The sequence below is a fragment of the Anabrus simplex genome, chromosome 7 (genome assembly GCF_040414725.1).
Source record: "Anabrus simplex isolate iqAnaSimp1 chromosome 7, ASM4041472v1, whole genome shotgun sequence".
NCBI lineage: Eukaryota > Metazoa > Arthropoda > Insecta > Orthoptera > Tettigoniidae > Anabrus > Anabrus simplex.
This window is the reverse complement of record NC_090271.1, coordinates 114217240-114240147: the sequence shown is the minus strand read 5'-3', so window position 1 is coordinate 114240147 and position 22908 is coordinate 114217240. Positions and strand designations below refer to the sequence as shown.

Below are 22908 nucleotides of genomic sequence, written 5' to 3'. Positions count from 1 at the left end.
ATACTTGCAAGCACTAGACATCGATATCTTGGCTCACATTTCGTGGAAGACATCAGGAATGCCAACATCCGGACACTGGTATCCTTTATAGGAGCACTAGGGCTGGACTAGGCAAACCCGTTTAAGGGACACAAAGGGTCTTCACAGACCTACGTGTGGAGCCCTGCGAAGGCAGGGCTCACCCATTCTTTATCTATCTATCTATCCATCTATCTCTAAAGGCATTTACATCTACAGTTACAATGTGAATTGACCATTAAATTTAAAATCTTAAACTAAGAAAACAAAAATGGTTACAAGAAAATATAACAAACACGGAAGAAAATGCATAATAGTTCTTTATTAGACTATAAAATGAAAGGAAATTCAATTTTATAGGTTTTCTGGCCGTAATGTGAAGAAAAAAAATACCAGAAACTGTCGCCGAGACAGCTCTATGAAATACATTCCAGTCATTAAAATTATGAACTTAGAATGAACACAAATAAAATGAAATATGCGAAACTACCGCACACAAAACAGATCAATATGTCTCATATATTATTAACATATGACTTTGACAGGGGGAAAAGCCTGCAAGAAAAAAACACATGGACTACAACTCCAACGAAACTACGCACAGAAACAATGTTAACAGTGCGCGAACCACACAGTAACAAAGTAAGAACAAACTCATTTTTTTATCATGAATCCCGATTAACGATGTTGCTAGCGCATGCTAGCCTCTTGGTTGTAGGACAATTTCCATACAGAATTCCCAGCTGTAAAGCACACACACTGCTGTAGTGAGCAGGAAACATGATACAATCACCAAATAAAGCACCACGCTTGAAATAAGAATTAATTCCAGGGGAAGAGTATTGGCTGTAGTAGAGCTTATAGGCCTATTGGTCAAAAATAGGAAGAAGTAAAAATAAATCGGAAAATCGGAAGAAGAGTTAAAAACGGAAAGTTTCTGGGTAAATTGGAAGGGTTGGCAGGTATGCAAATGTGATGAATTTTAAAAGCATCCTTATCACAGGGTTCTCCTTAGACAGTACCTTAATAAACTTTATGCTCGACGATGCCGAAATATAAATATTATATACCAGAAAATAGAATCTTAATGAGGCTCATTATAGTTCAAGTTTCATTATGATACAGGTTCTCAACCAATCAGAGTTACGATTTTCATTATGATACAACTGTTTGACCAATTAGGTAAGGATAACATCGCACCTGCACTCATCGCACTTGTTTCCAAAATCAAACATGTCAGACACACATATTAACATCTACTTCTACTTCCAGTATTCCACAACCACACGGCACATTCCCGCAAATTCACTTCACTAACTGTACAATAAACATTTGTATTTGAAATAAAGCTAGGTTATGATAATCTTCTATCAAAGCTTTGAAAACACATGACATTGTCAAGGTCTCTGATCCACTCGTGGAAAATCAATAACCCCGCACATGCGCTTTGTTCAGTAAACTCAACTGTCAAGCGACATCTTGACAGAAATTTATGAATATTTAAAAAAGAAACAATCATATGCAACTCGCCTATAATGGTAATTCAGCCACTCGTATGGAAATTATAAAACTCGCTTCGCTCGTTTTATAAATATACTAATGTCTTAATTATTGCTATTATAGATTTGTTGCATAATGTACTATTATGCATTTTGCTCAGTTCTGGAGCTACTACTTTTCAAATCCTAAAATTTTCTCTCAAAACATATTGCAGTATAAATCAATACCTGATACTTTACTACACAGTACTCTATCATCCTTTAGGGAGATAATATAAGTAACATTCAAAACCGTAGCATGCATCAAACTAACTGGCAGTGATCCAAGAGTTTCCTCTGTTTAGTCTGAACACCACAGTGCTGTAGCCAGCAGAGTATTTTACAGGATTAGGGAAGTAATTGATGATGAATACAGAATGCCACAATGCACTGTCAGAGTATCGTGCAAAAATTTACCCAACACAGAGATACAGTAAATGAACAAGATTATCAACAATGTGAAGGACTGCTTAGATGAAGTGATTAATGTTGTAAATATATGTATATGAAATATGCTCCATAGACTTTTATACATTTTTCCCCACACGTTTGCTTTCCTAAAATAGTATGGGTGAAGACTTGATCACTTAGAATGATGCCAGGATTACTTATATAGCAATGAATAGGTCTTCTATTTGTAATAATTCTTTCCTCAGAGTGCTTCACATTTTCTGCAACCTAATTATGATGTATATAAGAAAAAATCTCTTAATATATGCAGCAGTAACAGTGCTATGAAACATCGTATATCCGCGAGTACAGTCAAAACTATATCTACCATTTCCCAAGATAAGAGGAAAGTATTAAAAGGTGTGAAAAACACAAGAGAACAAATATGAAAACCTTTTCTGCTTGGGCTTATAAAATAACAAGTGCAGTGAACGGTGTGAAAAACACCAAACAATAAATATGAAAACATATGCACGGGGACCAATAAAATATCCAAGTATTATTGCAAATCACACTTTTTCTAAAACAAATGTTAGCAGAAGCATTTTGTTTTGGAGCGTGGATTATAAAACATTATTTTTTTGGTCACACTCTTAGACAATTAATTGGAGGTTATATTCGGCCATGTGTGACTGCGATAGAATGACTTTGGGCGCCAACTTCAAACTTCGACCTAGTTGAATCGATCGAGTCGAAACTTGCTTAAAGATGTGGAGGCCAGTCCACTTTCTGAGAGATTTTAATGTCTTCATTAGAAAGGAATTTCACTTTTTCCGTATCCATACCTAGGCTATCACAAGACAAATGTGCACCATGCTAGTCATTTTCACACGATTATGTTCCTAATCCAAATATAAGCTACTGTGTCACGCGAAAAACCTTCGCTGTACCACTCAACACAAAATAAATTTCTAACTTCTGAATGGAATAGAAGCACAAATAGGCTCACATGTTTCGTAATCACGCAACTGTGGCGACGGCTCTTACCCAAGTTGTAAATCAAGTTTCTTGACAAGAGATGACAAGTAACATTTTTAGGGCTAGGAAAAATGTGATCGTACTTGTAGTAAGCGGTAATAGCAATCTTGCTGCTAACTGGCAAGCAAAATTGAAAATTCCTGAGGCTAGCAGCTTGTTCCCTGAACGTGCAACTTATCCTGTGAAGTTCAGAAATTTAAGGCCTTTTTCCGTAATCACGCAGCTGTGGTGACAGATCTTACCCGAGTTGGAAATCACCCTTGTTTTACAAGGGATGACAAATAAAATTTTTCAGGGCTAGGAAAAATGTGATCGTACTAAGTGATAATAGCGAAATTTCGTGATGCGAGAAGTGAGGCATTTTTATGTAGATTTAATACGATGAGAAACCCAGTGTGAGAGAGCTCCATAATCAGCCTCAAATTTTTTAAATACACTTTTTCTAATCACAACTTCAACATATGTAAGTTTTTTGACACTGTAAGAGGATAGAGTTTATAAAATTATTTAATTCAGTGTGCACAGCACCTACAGCATCACAGAAATGAATATATAAAACCTAGTTGAATCGATCGAGTCGAAACTTGCTTAAAGATGTGGAGATGTAGACAAAGAATAACAATGACTTGACAGGATCAAGATGCATTCACATTATTTTTTGTAACTTTGCTAACTAAAATAAAATTTATTTTTACTTAATTTATGTGCAGCATGGTTTTTTCTTGCTTAGTATGTTCTATTAATACTGTATTACCTTTCTCTAGCATTATTTGGTTAGACGAGTGATTACTCTGCTGCCATCAATTAAGAATGTCTCTATAACCCATCATTATCTATAACAATTAAGTCCTTATAAGGGAAAAGTCACACATCTCGGTTATGAGCATAGCTTCTGCCTCTGTTGTGGACTCATTTGTGACCGTTGCGCAGAAAGGGACCTGAAGTCAGATTTTTCATTTTTGTGGTTATAAAATTGGCATAAGATACTGAGCATTTAAAAAAAAAAAAGAATTCATGCTTCTAGGTGCAGTACTCCAGAAGATATTAATTATTGACTGTTGACATTCAGAAAATTGTATTTTAAGAAAAATGCAATTACAGCTTTCACTAATTTTCTTACGCCGGGCTGAGTGGTTCAGACGGTTGAGGCGCTGGCCTTCTGACCCAGCTTGGCAGGTTCGATCATGGCTCAGACCGGTGGTATTTGAAGGTGCTCAAATACATCAGCCTTGTGTCGGTAGACTTACTAGCACGTAAAAGAACTCATGCGGGACAAAATTCCGGCATCTCCTCGGTGTCTCTGAAAACCGCCGAAGTAGTTAGTGGGACGTAAAGCAAATAACATTATTATTCTTATTTCTTAAAATTGTACAAAGTTTTCATGTCATCGAGTAACAAAGACTCTAACTCTACGAAGACCCATAGGTAGCACAAGAAGTCAAAACAAGAAATGCAATTTTTACACCCTGACTTTTGTTCAGCTCTGCTGTAAAATTTTCATTGCAGACTTAGAGTCCCTTTCTGTACAACGGGTCACATTTTAAGTTGAACTAATAATAGAATTAATGCACTTGGACAGAATTATTAATTTTCGACCTGCTTGTTAATTTTAATGGGATTCCTTTACAGAAGTCCCTGTGTAAGTGCCTTCATAATGCAGAAAATGGAACATATTAGTATATTTCATTTTGATTACATAGAAGAGCATACTCTGAGGGAAGGATGTTGAACTACATGCTTAGTATGTTCTATTAATACTGTATTATCTTATTCTAGCATTATTTGGTTAGACGAGTGGTTACTCTACTGACATCAGTTAACAACTCATGAAGGCTGTTGCAATAAGCAAATGAATGCTCAGCACCTACAGCATCACAGAAATGAATATATTCAGCCTTAACTGTTTATGTTCCTTCCTACAACTGTGAACTGTATTGAGAGATGCCCGGGTGCTACAATTTTACCCTCAAAGGGTTTCTTTTTATAGCCTGTAAGTGTACAGGCATGGCATTTCTTTCACGTAATTGCCTTTAAATACTGACTGTGCTGGGACTGACCTGACCTATATTCTCAGGGATGGCTGTCCTTTACGACCTGAATTTCTTGAAACAATTCCCGCTGAATGCAAATGAGAACTTGGGATAAAAATTCTTCATTAGTAATTCTAGAGTTCTTTCCTCGCATACAAAAGCATACCCCTTTCATTTTCACCAATGTAATGTGTTTATGCTCCTTCCTATAATGGCCAATGGTCTATAGTTTGTAAAAAAACTAAAAACCATAAATTAAACCTCATATATGACAAACAGATACTTTGTGAATGACATGAGAAATTTCTTGACAGAAGTAAAAACAATTGTACATACTTTTAGTTGTAGGAGAAAGACACCAATGAGTGAGATATATTTTTAAGGGTGTGTACGATTTAGATGTTATCTAGTAACTTGAAGTTCCACCAAGTGGAGTACACCGATTGAATAAAATGTTCTATGAGATAAATGAGTACAAAGAATCCATTCTGTGATCCACAGCTAGTTGTTAAGTAACCAAAATGTAAACTGATGGGAGCTAAAATGAGGAAAGCTGAAAACTTTTGAGTGCTCTATGTTTGAGTATGTCATGAATAGAGCAGTGAAATTTTTTATTGACAGGAACATTCCTCCACCTTATTTACTTTTAGCTCTCACCTCCGGTGAGACTCCCATTTCTCTGATAAATATACTTCAAGTTAATTTACAAGAATCACCTAGGGAGAATCAGGGTTCATGAGGATGAATGATTTCCCAAAATTCAACTGAACCAGCATTTAATAAGTTATAAGTATTTTCTTATTTACATATACAAATTTTAAGTATTGAAAATGCATGTACAAATAATTATTTTCCAATTGTGTAATAAAAACTGACTAGTATAAACAAGTTGTTCTTTATTCTGAGAAATTAAGTTCCCAAAAGTTTTAATCACATACATGCCTTTTGAAGCAAGTGCAATCCTGTGCAATGAATAACTTGTGTGTGGACTGCTCCTTTTGGAAGGGAGACCATCACCCACAGCAGACTTGTGAGAAGAGTCCTCTTGAACATCGTGCTTCTCCTGAGACAGACTGAAGGTATCTTAAACAGATCAGCCTTCTCCTAGCTCCTTGGCATATTCAAGTTCAATTTTTTCTTCAATTTTCTCAGGATCCAGTTCAACCTAGAATTATACCATGGTAAGATAAACAAGAGTAATATCAAGTAATGGAAAGGAACAAACAGTGACAAATTAAACCATGTATAGAAAGGTAGGAATTAGGGTTACCAGGTCTTAGGTTTTTCCTGTAAGATTTAAATTTTTACTACATTTTATGGCTTACATTTTCCTTCTAACCGTAGAGTGATTTCTTACAGTTTTTGCATCAACAAAAAATTTGATTATTTTTAATTTGCAGAGAATTGAAATTAAACATAGGTCATACCCCAACAATGCTTCAATTCAACAGTGTTGTTAACATATTTTTGTAGCTGTATCATGGACTTACGTATGCTTTAAATCATTCAATGAAATAAAATTTGTTCATAACTGATTTTCGTTGGTTAAAACATACAGTTTTTAAAATATAGCAGGTTCGTATTAGTGCCTATTACTTCCAGTCACGTTGCTGTGTTGTCGTTTGAACTGAATACAATTGTTGTGTATGTTAACAAACTTGGCCCCATTATTGACTGAGATCATCAAATAAACAAAACAGGTTTTTACTACATAGTTAATCTACATTATTCATTAACCATACATGTTTAGAGAAATTAGTACCATTCTTTTCATCAACATGTCAATCTCCTTTCAATACGAACCAAAGATGAAGTTTATAATTTAAAAAAAAATCGTTTCATCAGCTATATCACAAGAAGAAAATTACAATCAGTGAACATTTATTGTTACAAATCTAAAAACTTAGCACTAAAATGCAATCTTCATAATAATGATGATGATGATGATGATGATGATGATGATGATGATGATGATATCAGGATATAATTCCTTAAATGTTGCTAGGTCCGCTCTTGAAATTAATGTTCGAAAAAAAACCACTTATTAGTTTATGTAATGTAGCACCAATATGATGTGGAAGAAAATCAGATCATAAATGAATTAAAATACATAGTAGTGAATGCTTAATGTTATGAAATATCTTATAGTCCAGCTATGATGAATTAAAACATTTTTATAAAAATCCAGTGCCTGTGTTAAGGCCGTCAATGTCTTATAGTACTATAAAATTTAATTCTTGTTCGTGCTCCCCCTTTACAGAAGCTTACGGATGCATAATGGAGCGACCTCGTCTTGTGATCATGTTGGGCCGAAATAAATGCAGTACGGATCCAAAAGTACCATTTGTACTATTTGTTTTAGTGTGGCAGCAAGATATATTTCGCTCTGTGGCCAGATGTGCACTTGAGAAATTCCATTTAAATTGTAGTTACATTTCTGCAATTTCTGCTGATAATGTGAATTTTGATAGACACAATTCTGTTTTTCAACTTCGTAAGTTAAAAAACAGAAACATTATAAAAGTTTCTTGTTCAAATCATTTGGGCCATGATGTCATGAAGTATGCTACAGAGGGGTTGGATTATTGACACTGAAAGTATTTTTCTACAAATGCCTGTGAAGAGAAAGGAGGAATTAAAAAAATTAAAATCCTTTTTAATTTTGTTGACAGAGTGATCAGAAATAGTGTCATATGCCAACAAGATGGCTAAGTTTAATGCCAGCAGTTAAAAGAATGCTTAGAAGTTGGCCAGCCATTAAGAGTTGTTTACAAAGTCTTGATGATTGCCCCAATTTTTTCAAAAATGTTCCAAAATGATGATCCAGATTCAGACATATATCTAGTTGTATCTTAATTTCTTTGTCAATGCAGGAGAGCAACTTGGTATTTCCAGTAAAGCTTTAGAAAAAAGATGAATTTAGTGTGTTTGAATCCTTCAGATGCATGATCTTAGAATATTCCAATTCCGTATCCAAAATATAGAGTAATAGGTTTTTATTAAATATTCCAGAAACAACTGCTTTGTGGAAAGAATATGGATAGATGGCATGGAATGACATTAGTAGATGAACAATTTTTTTTTTTTTGCTAGGGGCTTTACGTCACACCGACACAGATAGGTTTTATGGCGACGATGGGATAGGAAAGGCTTAGGAGTTGGAAGGAAGCGGCCGTGGCCTTAATTAAGGTACAGCCCCAGCATTTGCCTGGTGTGAAAATGGGAAACCACGGAAAACCATTTTCAGGGCTGCCGATAGTGGGATTCGAACCTACTATCTCCCGGATGCAAGCTCACAGCCGCGCGCCTCTACGTGCACGGCCAACTCGCCCGGTATGAACAAGTTTAAGTGGTGTTCTTATAAGGAGGAAAGATCACAGTATGAAGATAATGTTGGAATTCAAGAGGAAAAATTGAAGCAAATATTTGTTTGTAGGAAGGGGATTGGAATAATTTACCAAGGAAGATGTTCAATAAATTTCCAAATTCTTTGCAATCATTTAAGAAAAGGCTAGGAAAACAACAGATAGGGCATCTGCCACTTGGGCGACTGTCCTAAATGCAGATCAGTGCTGATTGATGGATTATTTGATTGAATATTTTTCGCTGTTGAAAAATAAGTGGGCAAATGTTAGAAACCAGAGGCAGCCAGAACTGAAAGACAGAATTACAAGTTTCTAAAAATGTATCACTAAGGAATCTTACCAATTTGCTAAGCAGGATATTGAATTGTTGAGAGTAGACAAGTCACAAGAGAAATACAGTACCATGTAACGATTTAGCTAGTGTATTAAAAAATAAATATACCAAAGATGTTTTTCAGTAAGTCATAAAATCTTCCTTTTTTCCTGACCAAAACCTGGCAACCCTCAAAGGAATACGAATAGGAACATATGTAATTGGATAAACACAATGACAGGTCAGAATAGGAAGAGGGAGGAATAGGACAAGGACAAACACGTCCTTCCGTAATTTCATATCTGTCCTCGTCTTATTACTCCCTCTTCCGATGCTGACCTGTTGATGCTCCTATCTTTCTATATATGGCTTGAAGAGTAATAATAAAATGACTTTTAAAAATGGTTACACGAGTATTATCCAGTATGTTTGGGTAATACCCAGATGCTCAAATACCTGGTTAATAGGAAGTGGGTACCTGTATTACGTAGGGGTACCCGTTTATTCACAAGCTGATTCTCATATTATCTGGGTACTTGTTCGTACAATTTTGCAATCTCTGAAATCTTATGATAATGAAGATGAATAAAGACCAGTCATTTCAAAATGTTCATACTAACACAAAAAGTAACAGTGTAAAGTTAGTGTTCTACAATAAATTATATCTTATGTAATAGCTGTGATATAAATGACATATGAATATTTAATTAAAACAGCTTGCTTATATTTTGAAAGGGAGGAATTTCCTTATGAGGAATTAGTTGCAATAATTGTATTTTAGTCACAGATTATTATTCAAACTTTGGGATAAGTTCTGTTAATCAAAAATATTTTATTTAGGCCCACACTTGCACAAAAATAAGACATAATGGGTTGATACTTATACATCCCAACCAGTAGCTGAATCTGTTGAAGAGATGAGTAGACTACAGCAGAACCTCAACTCTAAAGATTCTTCGGTATCCAGACTGATCATATTAAATTGATCCTTCTACGGCAACTAAATGTATTGTAACAGTAAATGTGGTACTTTGGTGAGCACAAGAAACGCAGGGCGTGTACCAATCTGTTGAAGTGCATACAGAGAAAGAGGGTTTGTTTTAGAGAAAAACTTTCAAAATTTTTTCTGAGTTTATTTTTTTTTTTTTTGCTAGGGGCTTTACGTCGCACCGACACAGAAAGGTCTTATGGCGACGATGGGATAGGAAAGGCCTAGGAGTTGGAAGGAAGCGGCCGTGGCCTTAATTAAGGTACAGCCCCAGCATTTGCCTGGTGTGAAAATGGGAAACCACGGAAAACCATCTTCAGGGCTGCCGATAGTGGGATTCGAACCTACTATCTCTCGGATGCAAGCTCACAGCCACGCGCCTCTACGCGCACGGCCAACTCGCCCGGTTTTCTGAGTTTATTAATGAGTTCAAAATCATGTCACCTTTGTACAGAAGACACAGTAGAAAGTGTTTCTCGCCCTAGGGTTGGCGATGTCCTTGGATTCCGACAGCTCCTCTCTTTTCCATACCAGTGGACCACCATTCCTCCCTCGATGGAAGTTCTAGAAGATCCATTCGACGTCTAGAAGATCCATACGGTGCTGATGAAGGGCGATGTAAATGATGAACGTGAATGAACACCATTAAGCCTTGGGGCGAGTTGATGCAAAAACCGCTTTCGAATGAGCATATAAGTTTAACACTCATAAAATGAAAATCTACTTGAAACTTATCGTCGAATTTCAAAATAGTAACTTAAAGTTTGTGGCACTTGACATAATGTGAAGTTATGCCACACGACTTAGTTCTTAGTTTGAAGCACCATTCAACGTAATCAATTGCATTGGAAAAAATAAGGATGTTTCACTCGTGAATTCAGACATGTTCACGCATTGGTAACGACATGAAATAAAAATAAAACAAAATTAATCATGCATCAATAGTCCTCGGTTCGACTGTTCATTGAATCGAAACGCACAGCTGAATGTTCGTAGAATTGAAAGGTACAGTTCTTAATAGAATTGAAATGCACAGTTCACGCACGCAATCTACAGTTCATTACCTACAAATATTTACACAGTTCATGAAATGGTAAATTAGTGACGTAGTCATGCTTGCAATTTGAGTAATTCTGAATTAAAGCACAGTCTCATTAAATTTAAGTATTCAGTACTTTGTAAGGAGCAAACTGTTCCAAATCCTGTCCACAACATTAAACTTTAAATTACGAGCACTTGAAAAATATTCACAAGTCTTAGGCACTCGTGTAGAATAAACAGTCACTTGATGATGTTCAGATGAAGCACAATTTATATCACGCCCCGTTGGAGCAGAAGTTTATCACTCACAGTTTAAAGAAACCCGTACAAGTTCATGCTCCTCACGTTTGAGTTAAAGTCCACGGACTCGAAGTATGACGGCCGTTTCACGCTATATCGCGGTCCTCGCGAACCGACTGCACGAACTCCACTGCCATGCGTGCATACACACACACTGGTCACACACTGCTCTGCTAAGCGAAGCAGTACTGTATTTATATCCGATCCGTGCCTTCACATCTCATTCCATAACTTCGTCGTCTCATGCCAGATCTACGCGAAACTTTGCAGGAACGTAGATAAAGGATTGGGCTACACGATGATGCGATTAATTTTATCTAATTATTATTGTGGGGAAAGTTATTATCCATAGAAACTCGAGGAACATTCCACACTAGTCTAGGCTCTGTGTGTTGCGGTGAGGCAGGCTGTGACGTCACTCGTTCTACGTCACAGGCACACAGCTGTTGCTCGCTGTTCAGTCAGTCTTTCGCTGCTGGTCTGGAGCGTAACGCGTAAGTTTTTAAATTTCCATTACGGGGACTTAGTTTTGTACCGCTGTTACCGGTACATCTCCTCCTGGGGAAAAGAAAATTCAATAGGATTTTCTTTTAATGATGTTCTCTCCTGAAATATTTCTTTAGGTTGGCTGCATTGTAAATGCCCTCGACGCTTCCATCCAGCTCATTAATTTTGTATGCCCCGTTTTTGAGAACCTCTGCAATTCTATATGGTTTTACATAAAGTGGGCAAAACTTTGCATAAATGCGAAGTTCGGGGTGCGAAACAGCTGGTTTTCTTATCAAAACATAATCATTGACCCTAAGTGGTTGTCGAAACGCGCGGTTTCGGTATCGGTTCTCTCTAATCCTAGCAGCGTGTCTGAGTTTCTCCCTTGTTGCGTCTACGCGAGTCTGATGAGTGATTGCTGGATCTTGAGGTGAGGGTAGTACTTGGTCCCATGGCCTGTCAGGCACGACATCCCTATGTACAGTTATGGGGATGTCCTGAGTAGACTCACGAATGGTTGAATTAACACATTGCTGCATCACGGGTAAGACTTCGATCCATTTCCAGTGTTGAGTTCTGCAATACAAACGGCAAAACCTTGCAACCTCGCGCATGATTCTCTCAGCGGGATTAGCCTCTAGGTGTCGAATAGAATTCATAATGTGTCTTATACCGAGTTCTTCAAGTGCCGTTTGGAACTCCATAGATGTAAATTGGGGTCCATGATCGGTGAGTAGGAACTCCGGTTTCCCCATTCCTGGAATAATGCTTTTCTTGATCCTTCGGAGGATACCTCCGGCATTAGCCTTCTGTATGGGCAGTAGCATCGTATACTTAGAGAAGACATCTACTGCCACCACAATGTGCCTGTTGCTGCGGTTCGCCTTGGGAAGCGGCCCATATAGGTCTAAAGCCAGTATTTCACCGGGTCTTTCGGGAAGATGTGGCTTCGGAAACTCCCTCAATAATCTATTATTAGGCTTAGTCCGTTGGCAGACAAAACAAGTTCGGAGAATGTTTCTAATATCACGTCTCATGTACTCCCATGTGAACTTTTCCTTTATGATCATCATTACTTTATCCGTGCCAGCATGTCCGGATATTGAATGACAGTGTCAGATAATGTTGGACCTTAAGCGCGGAGGAGCACAAATTCGGCGTTTGGTTTTGGCATGATCAAGATACTTGTATAACAATCCATCATGAAAGCAAAAAGATTGAGCCAACTGTGAGATGCGAAAATAGTCATCGTCATTTGCAGGAATCAAACCCTTAAAAATTCATATCAATTCTCAGGACTTCCTATCTCTCCCCTGTGCTTGAGGTAAGTACTGTAATTTCCTAAGAAATTCCTCATCTTCGTTGCTCATGACTTCTATGTGATGACTAGTGACGACATCGACCGGATTGCGGCTTAAAGCGTCAGCTAGGACGTTCTTCTTTCCTGGTCTGTGGATGACAGTTATGTTGAACTGCTGAATAAAGAGCGCCCACCGGGTTACTCTCTCACTAGTTAGATCAGAAGACATGATAAATGTGAGGGCTTTGTGATCCGTGTAGATGGTCACGGGATACCCATATATAATCTTCCTCCAGTACAACAAGGAATACACAATAGTAAGAGCCTCAAGTTCCGTGATAGTATAAGATCTCTCATGTGGTCTCAACTTCCTGCTCATGAATGAAATGAAGATGCGGACATCAGGCTTCTCAGGATCGATTTGGTACAGCGCTGCACCGATGCCCACGGAGCTGGCGTCACACTCAAGGCGAAAGGGCCATTCAAAGTTAGGATATGCTAACTGTACGCTTCCCCCGAAGCATTTTCTTCGTTTTGGAAAAAGCCTCCTCGCATTCCTTTGACCACTTCCACCTGTTATTTTTCTTGAGCAGCAGCTGCAAGGGTGCCACTGTCTTGGTGTAATCTGAGCAATGCTGTGCAAAGAACTGACACAGTCCCAGGAATTGTCTCACATGTTTAATTTTTGTGGGTTTCAGGAAATCCAAAATGCTCTGAATTTCGGCCGGATTAGGCCTGATCCCGTCTCCACTAATGAGGTGTCCCAAAAACAGTACCTCTGTCTTAAAAATCTGGCTTTTACAGGCATTTATCTTAAAATTTTTGGTTTTGAGTTCGCTGAGTACCTTATTGATGTCTTCAATGTGTTGCTCTAAGGATTCCGAAGCTATCAGGATATCATCAACATAAACCGTTGCGATTTCTTTAATCTCATCGGATAATTGATTCTCAAGAGCCCTGATGAGAATTGCCCCCGAATTCTTGATCCCGAAAGGGAGACGATTGAATGCATATGTAATGTTCTCAAAAATAAAGCCTGCAAATTTCCTGCTATTCCCTGCCAATAAGATGTGGAAATAAGATGACGTCATGTCCATAGTAGAGAAGAACTTCATGCCTCTAAATTTCCGGATGACATCCCTGAGTGAAGGTGGGTGATCATGTTCCAATACAAGTCTATCATTGAGCATGCGTGCATCTAAACACAAACGTAGACTGCTGTTCGGTTTTCTAACAATGGCCAGGTGGTTTAGATACGGAGTGACACATTTAGAAATGATACCGTTGTTTTCCATCTCTTTGATCACAGTCCTGGCTTCCTCTCGGTACTTCTCAGGAACTGGAGAGGGCCGTTTTTTATAAGGAGAGGTGTCCTTAACATTCAACTGGTATTCAAAATCTCTAATAACACTGGGTTTGTCATCAAAAACCTCAGGAAATTTCTCAAATATTTGTCGAGTTGCCTCTGCCACGCCGAAATCGAACTCTGGGCTTTCAGCCGCACTGGTGAGAAATATGAAGTGATCACGACCTTCGACGAACACATCCTCTATAACGGGCACTTCCTGGCCCTCGACGGGTCCCTCTTCACCGGGTCTACCCTCTTCGTAATCTATTTCATCGAGAGGCAGAGCATCGCTCATCTTGCCTTCGGCTTCTATGAATGGGGTACCAAGACCTTGGCACTTCAAACTATTACAGTCTACCAGCTACAACTCTACAGAGTCGATGTTAAAAAATCGTATGACGTTGGCAGGATAATCAATGATTCCCCCATACTTGGCTAGGAAATCTGACCCTAGGATGACGTTGAATTTCATCGGCGAAATGACTAGTAATATATGTTCGAACTGGACACCTTCAATGTCAAATGTAACGAAAGCTTGAAATTTACATTTGATATGCCTGTCCGGTACTATCCCTTTAATTTTGATCTGTGTGACTGGTATCAATAACATGTCTTTTTCCCCCTTCAACATCTCAATTAACCTCTCAGAAATTAATGAAACCTGAGCTCCAGAATCGATTAAGGCAGTTACGTAAAGGGTATCCAAAGTAATATTAATAAATGGAAGACTTCGTTGGACCTAAGGAGCAAACTGTTCCAAATCCTGTCCACAACATTAAACTTTAAATTACGAGCACTTGAAAAATATTCACAAGTCTTAGGCACTCGTGTAGAATAAACAGTCACTTGATGATGTTCAGATGAAGCACAATTTATATCACGCCCCGTTGGAGCAGAAGTTTATCACTCACAGTTTAAAGAAACCCGTACAAGTTCATGCTCCTCACGTTTGAGTTACAGTCCACGGACTCAAAGTATGACGGCCGTTTCACGCTATATCGCGGTCCTCGCGAACCGACTGCACGAACTCCACTGCCATGCATGCATACACACACACTGGTCACACACTGCTCTGCTAAGCGAAGCAGTACTGTATTTATATCCGATCCATGCCTTCACATCTCATTCCATAACTTCGTCGTCTCATGTCGGATCTACGTGAAACTTTGCAGGAACGTAGATAAAGGATTGGGCTACACGATGATGCGATTAATTTTATCTAATTATTATTGTGGGGAAAGTTATTATCCATAGAAACTCGAGGAACATTCCACACTAGTCTAGGCTCTGTGTGTTGCGGTGAGGCAGGCTGTGACGTCACTCGTTCTACGTCACACGCACACAGCTGTTGCTCGCTGTTCAGTCAGTCTTTCACTGCCGGTCTGGAGCGTAACGCATAAGTTTTTAAATTTCCATTACGGGGACTTAGTTTTGTACCGCCGTTACCAGTACAGTATTCATTGATTCATTTTATCCATAATCTGAAACTTTTATCACCATTGTGACCTTCCCATCATATCAGTTATGCACAACGTCCAACACATCACAGCGCAAGCTGTCAGAACTTCATAACGAAAGAATTACAAGTCTCAAGATTTTTCAACATCCAAATTGATAATCTTGAGTTCTTCCTTCAACGACAGCTAAGTGCATTAATTTATGAATTTTATGCATTATCTGAAACTTTTATCACAATAATTGTGACTATTTCTTCTTCATCTTTATATTCCACTATATTTTTGCAACTTTTTACAATTTCTATGGACTATTTGATGCATTGTGCAACTCGTGCTTTTGGCTGATGATGACCCTGATAATGGGTCGAAACTAGTACCTAATAAATGTTTCTTCTCTAAAGTAACCCACATTACTTGAATTTGTATTGAAAAGGTGGAACTATTGTACTTTGTACTTTCAATTGTAATTGTAATCATTACGCCAGCTGTCACATAAACGTTTGTACAATATGATCAATGAAGGGGCTGATCTTCTTAAGATTGTGCATAAGGTTAACACAAGATGGATATCAATTGAGGTGGCAGTCAGTCGTATCCTTTCTCAATGGGTGGAGTTAGAGAAACATTTTGAAATAGTTAGGTTGAGTGACAAATGCTACACGGCTGAACTGCTCTACAATATGTACTGTAATGTTACAAGCGGAGTTTACTTGATTTCCCTGAAACCTTATCTAGCAGAATGTGAATATGTAAATCGTTTCAATTGAACTCAGCAGATCCTTGTAAACTGTTGAATGATCTGTTTGCATAGATTATGGGACTTACGAGAAGAATTGTAAGAATTAAAAGGGAGATCTACTGAAAGCTCACGTACAAAATCACAAAGCCCATAGAATTTACCTCGGACACGAAGTTGGAAGTTTGTTGACAGAACTGAAAAATTATAATATGTTAACCTTGGATGCAGAAGATAATCTTCAGAGAAGATGTGAGAATTTTCAGTTATGTCTTGCATCTGAATGGTAACATCGTCTGCCACAAAATGTCATTTTTACAGAAAGTGTCACTACTCACACCATCCAAATGCCTATGTGTTATAAAAGAACCCATCTTACCGTTAGTTGAGGAAATGGAAATGCCTGTTTATGATGTAACCAAAACTGACTTTCAATGCAGAAAATTAACACCGGTGACGCATCAGATTTGAATTCATTCCTGAAATTTTCTTAGTCTTGTCGTAATCAAATGCTGAGGTAGAAAGAGCATTTAGCCAGTTAAACTTAGTGAAAACCTAACCGTCTGAATGTTCAAATGATTAATTCCATTAAGGGCTGGCTTAAGACGCATAAGAAAGTCTTAATTAAATTGAAATAACAAATAACATAGTTCAACCTATTCAATACAAATAAATAAGAAATGTAGTGTTACATTCCTACAGAAGATAATCTTCGGAGAAGATGCAAGAATTTTCAGTTATGTCTTGCATCTGAATGGCAACACCGTCTGCCATAAAATGTCATTTTTTCAGAATGTGTCGCTACTCATACTATTACTACTTATAAAAGAACCCATCTTACAGTTACATTCCTACACTACATTTCTTATTTATTTGTACAGGTTGAACTATGTTATTTGTTATTTCAATTTAATTGTGATACAGTTCAATACGGAACATCATGAAATTTTTATCTTGAATAAAGTCTTGTCACAACTACAATTTACCCACACGTTCTGGTAAAATGTGTACCATGGAGTTCTAGGGGTGCAGTAATGGGATTTATTCATGTCACATGTTATAATCGAAGACATAATAAGGAGCACCAATCTTGAACTTGAAACCAAAAGACCTTCAGTTCTTTAGAAAAACACCCCCATGGGTGGGGGTGAAAATATCATCCATGGTATATTCTGCCTGTCATAAGAGGTGAATAAAAGAGGCCCCAGGGGCTCCTAACTTGGAAGTGTGGGTTGGTGACCGCGGGGGACTTAGCTGAGTTCTGGCATTCCTTCAACTTAGTTGTGCCAGGCTTCTCACTTTCATCTCTCCTATCTGACCTCCCTTGGTCAACTCTTCTTCTTCTTCTGCTGCCCTCGACACTGCCAAACCTACACACAATGGTCATCAGAGGTTATGTACTACTACTACTACTACTACTATCCCACTGTCGGCAGCCCTGAAAATGGTTTTCCGTGGTTTCCCATTTTCACACCAGGCAAATGCTGGGGCTGTACCTTAATTAAGGCCACGGCCGCTTCCTTCCCACTCCTAGCCCTTCCCTGTCCCATCGTCGCCATAAGACCTATCTGTGTCGGTGCGACGTAAAGCAACTAGCAAAAAAAAAAAAAACTACTACTACTACTACTACTACTACTTCCCTGACCCTGATAGTATTAGGTTGTGAAGCCTAGGGAGTCTTTCGTTTTCACACCCTCTGTAGCCCTTGCTTTCTTTAGCCAATACCTTCATTTCTCGAAGTGTAGACCACTTCAATATTTTTTCTCTGATTAGTGTTAATAGAGGATGGTTGCCTAGTTGTACCTCCTCTTAAAATAATAATCACCACCACCACAAATAGAAATAGCAGCATGTAACAGCTGACAACATTAAAGTGTGGGTTTAAAAAAAAAAAAAAAAAAGTTGCATATTGGAGCCGACAAGGATTGGGATATAGCAATTAGAGAGTAATTTTTAGGAAAATTTTCCCAATCCACTGTATCAAGTAATCATGCCAGTAAGCCACTTTGAAGATATCAGAAGATTTTTGTGATTTGATGACAAGTGAACCAGGCTGCAGACTAACAAACTAGCTCCCTTTTCATATGTATGACAATTATTCCTTGAACATTGTAAAAAATATATATATACATATATATCCCAGCAACAACTTGACAACAGATGAGCACACTGCAGATTTGTTCAATATATGCCTAACACATCTGGCTAAGAAATACGGCGTTAACATTTTCTGGGTGGATGAATAAAAAAACGGGGTATACTGTGGATGGGATTGTGTATGCAGGGAAAAATCTCAGTGAAGTTTCACAGAAAGACATGGCCATGAACATAGTGAACAAGTTACATACAACAATTAGGGCTTTTCCCCAAAATGCGACATTGGACAACTAGTTTACTTTTAGCCCAGTATGTGTCTGAAGAGAAATAAGAGACATTTGAAAGGAACTCAATACAAAATCAACAACGACCAGTACACTCAAGTATGTTCGCATTCCCAAAAGACACTATCATGGTCAGTTATTCATCAAAGAAAAACAATGTGTAACAATCCTAAGTACCATGCAATACAATGCCGCTGTTGATGAACACCGTATGAAAAAGAAGCCTGTGATGATTAAACACCACAATAACTCCCAAGGAGGCATAAAAGTAATGGATTAAAAAGTAAGCAACCAACTACATATGCAAGATGCAAACAAAGCAGTGGCCCATGATGTTGTGGTATAATATCACGGATGTATCAGCTACAAATGTGTTCATTCTTTACCGTACAATACATCTCTCGTACCAAACAGGTCTTCTTCATGAAAGGAGATTGTTTATAAAGGACCTTTTGATGAAAATGATCCAGCCATACATGATCTGAAATCTGCTAATCCATTTCCCCAGAAATCCGTTTATTTGGATATGGAAAAGTGTGTTACCATCCCTGCTTTAATAGATTGTGCCAGGGGCAACCAGTGATGTAATGTCAAAAGAAGGTGTGTATTCTGACCACCATCCAAGGGCAGGAAAAGCAAGATGGTGTGTGGCAAGTGTTCCGCGAGTGTGTGCCAGGAACATAGCTCAGCAATGTTCACTTTTTGCACAGGTTAAGAAAGAATGGGGCTAGAACATTACAAGCCATTTCATATGAGAATCAAGCAAGAAAGTTGCATCATGATGCAACATTTATTGATTTTAAGTGATGTCAAAATAGTATAATGAATTGTGATGTGACATTTATTAAGGGATCTAAAATGGTGTTCCTGAATAAATCAGTTAATGCAAAGTAACTGGCCTGGAAATATATACCAAGCTCCCATATCATAACATAAGGTTCCAATGGACCACTTTAGTCGGCAAACCACACGACAATAAGAACGCTCGTGGATATTTCTTTTGCACTATCTATTAGAAGACTGTACACTCTAACAGCAAATGCAAATGGTCTCACAAAGCAAAGTATTCTGAATACATGATAGTGCAAAGTAGGATCCAAGTCTGAATACTTCAAAGTAACTGTGCTTGAAATGTATTCTACCAACCCTCTCCTCCATAAATAAAACAGACTAGAATGAACGGTGAACAGCAGTGTAAAAGAAATGTTCTTCAGTTGTCAGCCATGCTTGAGGTGCAAAGTAACAAACACGGATGTTCAGGAGAAGCATGTAAACATTACGTTTTGTTTCTTCTGGAAAAATGCTTTCAGAAACTTTGGCAGTGATAACAGCAGTGTTCTATGGCTATGGCAGCGAGATCAAAAATATTCACCTTTTATGAATGGCAGGACAGGGAAAGTCATTCTAAAGACATTCTTTTTATTTTCAGGGAATTGTCCAATCAAAATCCCTTCCAGAGAGAAAACCAGTAATCAAGGAGCTGTATCTGGATATTTTACATTCCTTTCGGGAGTCCATCTGTCATAAACAGCCTGAGATGTGGTGAAGTGGACAATGGTACCTTCTCCATGACACACTTACCAGAGTTTCTTGCCAAACATGGTACTTCTGTGTTTCAATATCCTACTTATTCACCCAATTTTGCTTCTTTGACTTTTATGTAATTCCAATAATAATAATAATAATAATAATAATAATAATAATAATAATAATAATAATAATAATAATAATAATAATAATAATAATAATAATAATAATAATAATAATAATAATAATAACAATAATAATAACAATAATAATAATAATAATAATAATAATAATAATAATAATAATGTTACTGGGTCGATGCATAAGTCTGTGAATTTCTTATATTTTATTTTACTGTCACTGTCATGCATTGTAACCCACAATTACAATCACTCACTGATCTATTCACCTCCACTCTCTATGACCTTTTCTGCCAACGTTCAGGTAGCAATTGAATGCCTTGCCTGTAGATTGGTTTTGACTGGAAGAAATCTGTTAGCCACTGGTCAAGAGAAGCTTTGTCAGGAAACACTTGCCTCTGATTGTGGTTAGAAAGAGAGCAGAAAAGATGCAAATCTGAGGGGGCAAGGTCAGGGCAATACAGAGGATGAGGAAGAGGTTCCGAACCAAATTAAGCAATCACACCTTTGGTCAATTGTGCTGTATGCGGACGAACGTTATCCTGGAGCAATAAGACTGGTTGCTGTCTTTGTCTTTTGTTGTCAATAGCAATGGCAAGCCGTTTTAGCTGGTCACTATACACAGCAGAGGTAGTTGTTACGTTTTTTGGAACAAGTTCATGGTGAAGAATGCCATCTTTGTTCCACCAAACACACAACATGATTTTCTGTGGGTGGGCACTATCCTTCATGTTGACATACAGGCACCGTTTCTCGTCACCGGTGACAATGTTCGAAAGGAATGCTTCATGCCTAACACAAGCCAAACGGTGCCGGGAAAGCAATGACGAACAGATGTTTACTCGCTGATTTTTCTTACTGCCACTAAGCACGTGTGGTACCCATATATCCTATTTCTGTACCTTACCCATCGAATTCAAATGGCGTACAATAGTTGACTGATCACATTCAAAAACTTGTGCCATTTCCCGCGTTGTTTGACAAGGATTCTCATGAAGCAACTCATTCAAGCGATTTTTGTCAAAATCGGAAGAGTCTTCCAGAACGTGGATCATCAGACAAGTCAAACTGTCCTGCTTAAAAGTAGGAAAACCATGTGTGTGCTGTTCTTTCAGCAATTGCTTCATTCCCGTACACTTCACAAATTGTTCTCGCAGCTCCTGCTGCACTGGATCCTCGGTTAAACTCAAGGAGTAAAATGTGTCGGAAATGCTCACTTTTCTCAACTTGACATTCCATATTCGTTTGTCTGAAATATACACAAATAATACGTTCACAATCAAGAAAACCTATGTTTCACAACACCCAAACTCAGTTAAAACAATGGAAGAACGATAAGCAATCCCTTCATGCTGCATTGTTACCAATCCACAAGAATACCGCACGAACTTATGCATCGACCCTATAGTTTTATGTCCCAAATAATGACTTTTAGGGTATTTGGAGATACTGAGATACCAGAAATTTTGTCCTACAGGAGTTCTTTTACCTCTTGGTAAATCTACTGACACTAGGCTGGCATATTTTAGAACCCTCCAACTTGAGCTCATTCAGAAAGCCAGTGCTCTACCATCTGAGTCAATCAGCCAGCTTACCTCACTCCAAGAATGAAAGTCATCTGACAGGATGTTATTTTGCATCAGAAAATAAAAGTAGCATCGCAGGAGATATTATGATAGGTTGCCAAAGATGGCTTTTAGCAATGCTTCCATAAGCTTTGCCAATGCTGATAGAAGTATAAAGTTGTCCGAGGAGATTCTTTTGAAGCTCATTTTACATTGGTGTTTAAACTATATATGCTAAGGAGCTATATGCCATGTCCTCAAACTTTGGTCCTAATCTTGTAGAACAAAAACAATATCTTCAAACAAATTTTAAACAAAACAGGTTAAATGTAGGTTAAAATCCTACAGATGGAGCACAAAAGACAGATCTAAAAGTATGTTATGAGACAGCTGGTTTCTACAGCATACTAATGTACTTGAGCATCTCTGATCTTGGTCAAAATATTGTCTAGTACAATAGTTTTATAGCATCCTTCATATTCTCCAGATCTATTATTGCACATCTTTTCTTCATTCAAAGTGGTGGTCCTATCTGAGGATCCAACCAGCTTTTGGACTAATGCCCTAACACACATTCAAATGTTGCTTTATTGCCACTACCTTCTTTTGTAATTCATTTTCTATGTTACCTCATCTTTAAATTTCAGGTATTCTGGCTTATCCTCTTCCATCTTCAGCCCTTCCAAATACTGCTTCCGTTTCAGCAGCACAGTATCTACATGTGTCTTGTTCCTCACAGCAAGATCAAGTGCTCTGTAACAATCCAACAACTTTCATAAATAATGTACAGTATATTTAAAAAAGAAAGTAATTTAGAGAATTCTATTATCGTAATACAATACAAAATGAAATTTAAAATAGCAATCATAAGCAAAACTTAAGTTCAGCTTCATCTTTAGTTAAAATACTTCAATACTTGCATCACTTTGATGTCTTAGGATATA

At 37.8% G+C, this 22908-nt stretch overlaps 1 protein-coding gene across 1 annotated transcript in view; it reads right to left on the bottom strand.

Annotated features, from left to right (window-relative positions):
- Positions 1–262: 262 nt before the first annotated feature.
- Oseg5 (intraflagellar transport protein Oseg5) overlaps positions 263–22908 on the bottom strand; it is a 192033-nt gene continuing 169387 nt past the window's right edge. Inside the window, exons 15-16 of the mRNA XM_067151262.2 lie at positions 22594–22717; positions 263–6179 (exon numbers count right to left, since the gene is read on the bottom strand). Coding sequence (XP_067007363.2) covers positions 6108–6179; positions 22594–22717 — 196 coding nt within the window. The 3' untranslated portion in view covers positions 263–6107. The remainder of the gene's footprint in view (positions 6180–22593; positions 22718–22908) is intronic.